A 9846-nucleotide genomic window follows, 5' to 3' on the forward strand; every position below is an offset into this window, starting at 1 on the left:
TTCTGTTATAAGATTATGAATTTACAGTTATGTAATTATGAATTTTCTGTAAATTCATAATCTCATAACAGAAAATTCATAATGTCATAACAGAAAATTCATAATTTCATAACAGAAAATTCATAATCTCATAAAAGAATATTAATAATTTCATAACTGCAATAGAAGTATAGGCGCAAATTATGCCGTGGAAACGTGTTCACCATTCACGGTTCCAAACGGCATCGTTTTTATGGAAAAAAAATTAGTTAATGTGTTGTTAATGGAGTTTTGCATTCTATGTTCAAATTATTAATTTATATTTATTAAATTACGAATTTTCTGTTATGAGATTATGAATTTACAGTTATGTAATTATAAATTTTCTGTAAATTCATAATCTCATAATAGAAAATTCATAATCTCAGAACGGAAAATTCATAATCTCATAACAGAAAATTCATAATTTCATAACAGAAAATTCATAATCTCATAAAAGAATATTCATAATTTCATAACTGCACATTCATAAATCCATGCATGCACATTCATAATTTATGAGTGTTGAAAAAGCTTGTGTGAAGAGGAAGTGAAACCGTGAAATGTGAAAATGAAGAAGAAAAGTCGCGCTGTTAATTAAAAAAAAAAAAAAGATTGATGGAAGATAACGGTGCCACTTACGGGCATCGTTATCGTTTGAGACCATGTTCACCATGGATGGTGAAGACGGTTCCATGGCATAACGATTGAAGTATAGGACTTGTGAATTAATTCAATAGCTAATATAGCAATCGTTATATCCTACACCACGTTGCGCATAGGTCTATGCGCCTATGTGCTAAACGGTGGCGTTTTAAGATTAGTCCGTTAGTGGACATTTGACGGGACAGACGCCTCTCCGTCCGTCCAATCGCATTTAAAAAAAATATATATATATATATATATATATATATATATATATATATATATATATATATATATATATCAAACCTTTATTCTTCACGAAGTCTTTCCATTACCACTCCCTGGAATTCAAAAACGATCACTGTTTTTCCGCGAAATACGCCAAAAACCGCAAATACTTCACCACATTCTTCTGCAAAAGGAGCATACAACATCGCAAAGATACAAGTAAGCATAACTATTATTACTTCTCAGTCCAAACATTCATGTTATTACTTCATTGTGTTAATACAGCAACGATACCTAGGGTTACATATTACTTAGACTTGTGTATATTCTGGTATAAGATTATGTACACTTCTGTTTTCAGGTCCTATACCTTATCATTGATAACCGCTATTTTTATACTCAACATTATGTGTATTCCTGATATATGTTATGTGTATTCCTGGTATATGTTATGTGTATTCATTCATGATATTATGTACATTGGTGTTCTCAGTTGCTATACCTCATCATAGATAGTCATTATTCTTGTATTCCAAAATTATGTGTATCCTGGTTATATATTATGTGTATTTCTTCATAGCATTATGTACATTACACATTTGCATCCCTGTAAACTTCTCAATCCCAATATATTGTCTGTCTGGTGTTAATATTAGTGTTACCTATTACTTAGAACTGTGATTATGTATATTATGTTATTATGTCAACTAAGGTTACATATTACTTATACTTGTGTTTATTCTGATATAATATTAAGTACATTAATGTTCTCAGTTGCTATACCTCATCATAGATAACCATTTATCTTATATTCAAAATTATGTGTATCCTAGTTATATATTATGTGTATTCATTCATAAGATTATGTACATTGTACATTTGCACCCCTGTAAAATTCTCAATCCCAATCTACTGCCTGTTTGGTGTTAATATTAGTGTTACGTATTCCTTAGATTTGTATTTATGTGTATTTTGTTGTTACAGATATGTCAACATCTACAACTACTACTCCCCGGAAATCTCCCAGAAATATGAATGTTGCACCTACATCAACACCTCCAACCACGTCTGATCCTACTCTACGAGATATTGCCAGAGCGGGGAAACGAAAGATAAATACCGCTGCTGCGTCAAAAGGTGCTGAATCATGTTCTGAACCATCAAATGTTGAAACCAGAACAGATGCCGGTGATGCCCCCAAACAGCCTGCTGCCAAAAAACAAAAGAAAACTCATGCTAGTGCAGCTGCTGAACCTGACAAAGCCCCAAAGAGGACAAGAAAGGATGAAAAACAGAAGAGGAGAAAACCAAGAAACAGTGATTATTTATTTGTACGGACCTCCCCAAAGCAGCTCTGTGCACTTGTCAGTAGTCTGAGCCCGGAACAGCACCAAGCTGTTCGAGATATGGGATTTGGATCCCTTTTAAATGCAACACTATCCTCGTGTGATTGTGAACTTCTGAGATACCTTCTAGAGCGCTTTGATGTTGGTAGATGCTCGATACATATGGAAGAGGAAGAGCTCCTTCTAGGAGATGATGATGTACAGAAAACACTTGGCATCCCCAGAGGCCAACAGACTGTTGTGGAGGCTGAAGTAACGAGCAAGGACCCACAGTTCACTCGCTTGGTTGCACTTTGGAGACAGCGGTGGGGAGTGAAGACAGGCACACCAACTACAAGCCAGATGCTGAATGGCATCATTGAGAGGCGTGATCATGGCGACATGTTCAAACGTGACTTCATAATCTATGTTGTTTCCACATTGATAAGAGGCTTCAAGAACATTTTCTGCAACTACAGGCTCCTGTATTCATTGCAAGATGTCAGCAAGATCCCAGACTTCAACTGGTGTGCTTACACGATACGATCTCTTGTTGACACCATCGCAACATGGAGGGGCAAGCGTGATGCAGCCTTCACTGGTCCTGCAACTTTCCTGATGGTATGCACTCTGTATATTGACCTACAACCTTATGTGTATTCATGATATACATTATGTACATTGTAGACTATAATTATGTACATCTTTTAATAACTTTATGTGTATTCTACTGTGTCATCCTAAACATTAACTCATACTGATTTTGAATGGTTTATCTTCTTTTTTTTTTCTTTTTTTTTTCTCTATTTGAAGCTGGCATACCTAGACAAAGTACAGGTTAGAGGAGAGACAGTCAGAAAGAGAATTCCCACCATCACTTCATGGACTTCAAGTGATTTGAGAGCAAGGGTCAAGGTTGAAAGAGACATAGGCGGCTTTGGAAAGGGCAAAGTCGTTGAATATATCCCAGATGCACATCAGCCACCACCTCCTGAACTGCCACCGCCCCGTGAACTGCCACAAGGTCAAGAAGTTGAACAGGTCACCACCGCATTGAAAAAGATGACCACGAGCATTATGGAGTTCGGTGAGGTCATGGCAGGTGTTGGGGCGAACACCTCTGTTGTTGAGATTATAAAAAATGTGTTCAGTAACTTATCCGCCACTGCCAACCTCACCCCATGCCCGAATCCAACCCCACCGGAGAGCTTGCTGCGAGATGATGATATCTACAACCAACCCAGTTTCTTGGATGCGGTTGCTGAACTTGAAGCGGCATTCCTGGCAACATTAAAGAACATGACAACTGCTGACATACCTGCACCAACTTTTAATCTCCTGACGCCAACTGGCCGTGATGCTACTCCTAAAGAAGCCCCGAGAAATGCAAATCCACCTGAAACAACACCACCTCCGCCCGAACCCACATCTGAACCCCGAGCAGCAACTCTATCAGCATCACCCACCACACCACCACCACAAACAACGGAAGAAAATACAGCAGCAGCAGCAGTTACCCCAATTGCAACACTCTTGGAGCAGCTCGTTGATGACATAGCTGATGGTTCACCCCAATCACTACCAGCAACTGAACAGAAAACTCCAGAACAAATTGAGTTTGATAGGTAAAACTCACTTATCACTTAACAGTATCCTTATGTGTGTTTATCCTTGTTAATTATTTAATCATGATGTTATGCCTACTGCTTAACATGTTAAAACATGTTTCTAATTACTTTTCTGTCTCTACAAAGCATCATGGCTGAATCTGAAGATGATGTTGAAGATGTCAATGTCCGGAAAAGGCCACAGCGAAAGTTCAAAAACCTCCCTCTGGCTTTTCGATCCCCGTACTGGACAAGCAACCTTTCAAAACTCAAGAATGTTTCCGCCAGGGAAAAACTGATCTCGGACTATGCGTTCCTGCCACCAGATGAAACTGACTACCCTTCTTAGTATGTATTTCATTTATAACTTGTTATAACAGATGCTTTCAGTTGATATACCACATTATGTGTATTCCTGATATATGTTATGTGTATTCATGATATATGTTATGTGTATTCATTCATAATATTATGTACATTGGTGTTCTCAGTTGATATACCACATTATGTGTATTCCTGATATATGTTATGTGTATTCATGATATACGTTATGTGTATTCATTCATAATATTATGTACATTGGTGTTCATGATAATCATTATTCTTGTATTCCAAAATTATGTGTATCCTGGTTATATGTTATGTGTATTACTTCATGACATTATGTACATTATACATTTACATTATGGGAAACAGTAGATTACTTTAAATTGTGAAGTGTTTATTTTGTAATATCAACTTCTTTTGTTTATTTCCAGTGAAATGTTGTTTTCTGCCCATGATCTATTTGCAACGAGGGAGGACATTGCAACATTGGCAAGTGGGCAACTAGCTACAAATATCCTGCAAATCTGGGCACACAGATTGACAGTGCTTGATATGAAAAGAGCAATTGATCAACCAAAAAGGATCTTCTTCTCGGAAGCTGCTTACGTAAGTACACATCTAGAACTAAGCATTTTTTAAAACAATGTACTATATGACACACAACCTCTTCTTTACAGATGACGCTTGAAAATGTTGAAATAAAAGCTAGGAATATGGATATTGGTGACTTCTATACAAATATTGACTACCAGTTGAGGGGGACTGCAATTGATATAACAGATGCAAGTCTTGTAAGTAAAACAAAAATATATATATATGAATTCTAAGATTATTGAATTTATGTCTGTATTTGACACAGTTTATTAAATACCTTTTGATTATTCATTTCAGGTTTTCTTTACAATCTTGAGGCACAATCACTACTACTTAATGTGCTTTAACATCCCCAAGTCAAAACTTCAGATCATTGATAACAAGCTAATGCCCAAGGGAATACCAAGTACGAACAGATATGAGAACTGCCCGGCTAAGTTGGTAAGATAAACTAATACTCCTATTTAATATCTATACCCTATAGTTTAATATTTACATTACTTAAATTAATTAAACACTACAATTACTATAATGTGCAGAAAACAGCTTTCTACAAATACCTCCAATCGAAGAAAAACTCCCTTGCAAGGAAAGTGAAGAATATCGAAGCTGAGTGCATTCACATGCCATGGCAGGATGAAGAGAACATAACAGATTGTGGTGTGTATTGCATGCGCCACATGGAAACTTACAAAGGGACTGAGGTAGACAAGTGGGAAACTGGTATCATAGGGGGTGATAGTGATGTAAGTAATAATCAACTTTGTTCTACATTACACATGTTATCTCTTGTTTCTTCTAATTTTAACATCTATCTTTTGTTTATTGTAGGCTGCTTTCATTACATCGCTTAGAGCAAAATATGCAGCAAACATCCTCATGTAGAAGAACAACGAATACATGGAAACAGTCATGCACTCAGCAAGAGACAACTATAAGAAATAGAAGTGAAACTACTAACAAGAATCTGTAAAAAGCAATTCTGCTAATCCAAGCTCAGACTTACTTGTATTTTTGGTTCAATTTTTGGAAGTTTCAGTTGATAAACAATTATCAGAAATTTGTATATGCTCCTTTTCGTAATACAATCTAATGTTTACTTGTATTCTATATTTTTCATATACCCCGATATAGTTTTGTGCATAATCAATGCATATACTACACAAACTATGAACTATCAAAAAATGTAAATAATCATATGAAGTAATACACATAACCCATATAATGAATACACATAAACTTTCACAACAGTGCACATACTACTAAAAAAAGTCTAACAAATATTTTGTTTCTGCTAATATATACAATCAAACATCCTACTGAATATAATCCATGTACATAATACACATAGGACCAAGCATATCATTTCCCTATACTGATAACTGCAAATCTAAAAAAGAAATGTACATAAATATATAAAAGTAATTAACACAGATAAAAATGTACATAATCATATGAAGTAATACATATAAAGTATATAATGAATACACATAAAGTTTTAAAACAGCACATATCATAATAAATGTCTATTTTATTACTGCTGATTTATATGATTTAACATCGTTCTGTACGTGATACATATAACTACGATGATTAACACTAACATATGCTTTAATTATCCTTCATGCTTGACATTGTGCTAACGTGACAAAAACTAGAACCTCCGGAACTTGGGTGGACAAGATATCCATCGCCTGCAATATTTAAAATATCATCCTCAACTTGAGACTGAACAACAGATTTTATTTTGGAAGCAACCATATTTGCAAGATGCTTCCGTCCCCTTGCTTTGTTATATTTCTTTGAAATAACGCTGCTCACCCTCATATTCCGCAACCCTTTCGTCCGCCTAGTAGATGGATCCTTTATAACACCACTTGGCGATCCTATGTCACAATCTTCAAATAAATTGCCACCACATTCAGCTTCAAGTCTTCTCTTTGCATCTGCAATTGCTTCTTCACAAATCTTCCGTCCTTCGATATTTTCCTGACTGTAAATAGCAAGCCTCTGAAATTTCCTAATGATTTCTAATAACCTAACAGAAGATGCACCATTACCACTATCAACTCTAGACATTATATCAAAATTATCAACTTCAACAACTTTTTTAGTCCACCTATTCAAAATATACTTCTCGGGGACTTCAGAAACACAATGCACATTCAGAATGCGTAAACAATGACAACACAAAATCCCCAATTCAGTAAACAACTTGCAACTACATCCAATGTCCATTTGTCTACTGTTAAAGATCACTTCATGCCTAATAATATCAACATCAGGCCTCCAAACATGGTACTAATACACACCATCTTCCAACATCACACACTCTTGATAGCATGATCCACCTTTCAAAAATTGTTCTTCAAACAAATAGTATATCTCAATTGTATAAATTTCCCTAGCATGCAACAGAATCTTAACATTATCCATCACCATTGTGGGTACACCTTGTGAACACCGAACATCTTCCCCATTCTCTCTACTTCTCCACTCTGATATGACCCCAACAAATGAGTTATAAAAATCACACAAACCAGATGTCTTGGACAACCTTCTAGAAATAGAGTGATTTGTGGTCTCACTCCTTTGAGAAGATAAAATCCCACCCGAAAAATAATCTTTATTAAATGCAGGACACCATTTTTCTCTACACCCATACAACTTTTCAATCCAATGATTATTGTGACATTTATATGTTGTAACCATCCTGAAATAACATGCCATAGATATATTAAAGTAAACCTACAAGCATGTCAGGATATCACATACAGAACAGACTAATGTACATAATCTTATACATGAATACACATAAACTATCAAATAGATACACATAAACTTGATCCAAAAAATTAATTATGTATTCTGTATAATATAATCTACAAATATTCATTCAATGATAATCCAATATAAACTAATAATAAAAACAAAAAAAAAAAAAAGAAAAAGAAAAATAACGAAGCATACATCAGACACGTACCTTGTCCAGTAAAATTCAAACTCTGCCTCTGTATCAATATACTTCAACAAGCAATTGAATATATCTAGGAAATCTTTTTGATTTCTTAACCCTTTAATGTGCTTCTTTGAGTTCTCGCCAATATGCCATATACATAGCCGATGTCGTGAACTTGGAAAAACTTGAACAATTGCAGCAGCCATAGCAGCACATTGATCAGTCATTATGCTTTGTGGACTTTTGTAATCCATAGATCTCAAAAATGTCTTAAACAACCATACAAATGACTCAATCTTCTCATTCATCAAAAAACCGCATCCAAACATAACATTCATGCAATGGTGATTCATGCCAACAAAAGGTCCACAAATCATGTCATATTTGTTAGTACGATATGTTGTATCGTGAACTAACAAGTCCCCAAACAAATCATAATCTCTCCTCATTCGTCCATCCCTCCAAAAAAAACTACACAACCTTGACTCCAAATCCACCTCAAAATCAAAGTAAAAATCCCTTTCACTTGACTGCCTCTGTTTGAATATTTCAATCAATGTGTTTGAATCGGTACCATCCAATCTGTTCAATGCATCGGTACATAGAGAGTTATATGCATCCCTACTTGTAAAACCAACAAGTGGTGATCCTCCTGATTGTGTTTTAAGGAATCTTACACCATCTGCAACAGACACACCACTGCTCTTCAAATCAGTAAGATAGGATATATGATTCCTAGACACCATCCTATGTGACCTTAGAAGGTAACTCTTGCTTGGTGGAACCAATTCATGATTATGCAACTTCTCATGCTTCGAAACAATCCACATCCCATTCTCATGTAAATTGAATTGGACATATGCACCACAACCTGTACGACCATCAATTTTAGAATAACACCTTTTTCCTGTACTCCTTTTAAATCCATCCTTCGAACAATGGAACATCTTCGTCTTCATTGTTTTTGTAGCAGAAGTATATCATGCATCCAAAATGCTCCATTTGACTCCAATGTCCAACAAAATGCCTGAAAATACTCATCTTTGTTTCCAAACAAAACTCCTTGCATGACACAATTTAATCATAATCCCGTGAAATTTGGAATGATCTATAAGCAAAATGGCTTAGTGAAAGGGAGAAAAATATAGGCAAATAAGCACTTATCAACTCCCCCACACTTAAACATTTGCTTGTCCTCAAGCAAAGAATATAAATAAATTAAATCACCAACCTAGTAATGAAATTGATCATACTCCCACTTTGCACAACCTATCAAACCACAAACCAACTTGCTACAAGACAACTTGTTTCAAGAATCATTTTAGCCTTCCACACAAGTTCAATTCTCAAGCCAATAACCAAGCACCAAAGTTATTTAAGTGTGTGATGATCAAGTGTGCACAAATGCTAAGTTGAGATTATGCAAAACTTGGCTTTGAATGAGATTCAATAGGCTTGCCCTTCATACTCCCATAGTTCAACTCTAGGATTGCATGCTAAGATCAAGTAGGTCTTTATTTGGCTTGTAATGGGGCTAAGGGTGAATGGCTAACAAAGAAGGGGTATAGAAATAAAACAAAGGAGAGAACTTCACATTTATTCACAATTGGAGCTAGAAGAGATATAACTTCTATGGACAAAGGAGCAATTTACAATTGACACAAAGCAATACTCTAAAGAGGTGGGGGTTGAGTACAACTTTCAACACAAACTAGAATCAAGCTTCAAACTTTTATTCTTCTTCCTTTTCTTTTCATTTTTCTCATTTCATCACTTTTTCAACACTTTTTTTTTCTCAATTTTCTCAACAACATTTTTTTTCTTTTCTTTTCTTTAATTCAAAACAATAAACAAACTTATTCCATGAACCAATACCCCCACACTTAGACAAAATTATCAAGAGGATTGCTAACAAAACAAGCTCCAATAAAGATTTCTTCAAATAAAAAGAATAAATGCTCTATTCTCTCTAGGGTGGAGGGAAATATTTTGGCTAGGGGTTAAGGGTTAAATGATGAGGGTTAACACAAGGAAAAACAATCACAATGAAGGAACAAGTGCTTAGCACTTATTAAACAAACACAAAAGGCTCAACGAGGACAACTAGTGGTAAACACATGTGTAAAGGGTAGGCTTGAAAGGC

General features: G+C 35.3%; 1 protein-coding gene across 1 annotated transcript; it reads right to left on the reverse strand.

The window, feature by feature from the left end:
* Positions 1-7045: 7045 nt before the first annotated feature.
* LOC109167458 (protein FAR1-RELATED SEQUENCE 5-like) lies at positions 7046-8662 on the reverse strand. Its single transcript, XM_019316468.1, has 2 exons — positions 7728-8662; positions 7046-7457 (listed from the first exon to the last, which is right to left on the reverse strand). Exons 1-2 carry the CDS (start codon positions 8660-8662, stop codon positions 7046-7048), a joined length of 1347 nt encoding a protein of 448 aa, XP_019172013.1.
* Positions 8663-9846: the final 1184 nt, after the last annotated feature.

Source organism: Ipomoea nil, unplaced genomic scaffold, assembly GCF_001879475.1.
Source record: "Ipomoea nil cultivar Tokyo-kokei standard unplaced genomic scaffold, Asagao_1.1 scaffold3162, whole genome shotgun sequence".
Taxonomy (NCBI): Eukaryota; Viridiplantae; Streptophyta; class Magnoliopsida; order Solanales; family Convolvulaceae; genus Ipomoea; species Ipomoea nil.

What these genes read in the sequence shown, in the direction of transcription:
- LOC109167458 (XM_019316468.1), bottom strand. Translation starts at nt 8,662, where the DNA reads ATGAAGACGAAGATGTTCCATTGTTCGAAGGATGGATTTAAAAGGAGT. An exon ending in TTTGAATTTTACTGGACAAG is followed by an intron (nt 7,458 to 7,727) that starts GTACGTGTCTGA and finishes ATGTTATTTCAG; the next exon opens with GATGGTTACAACATATAAAT.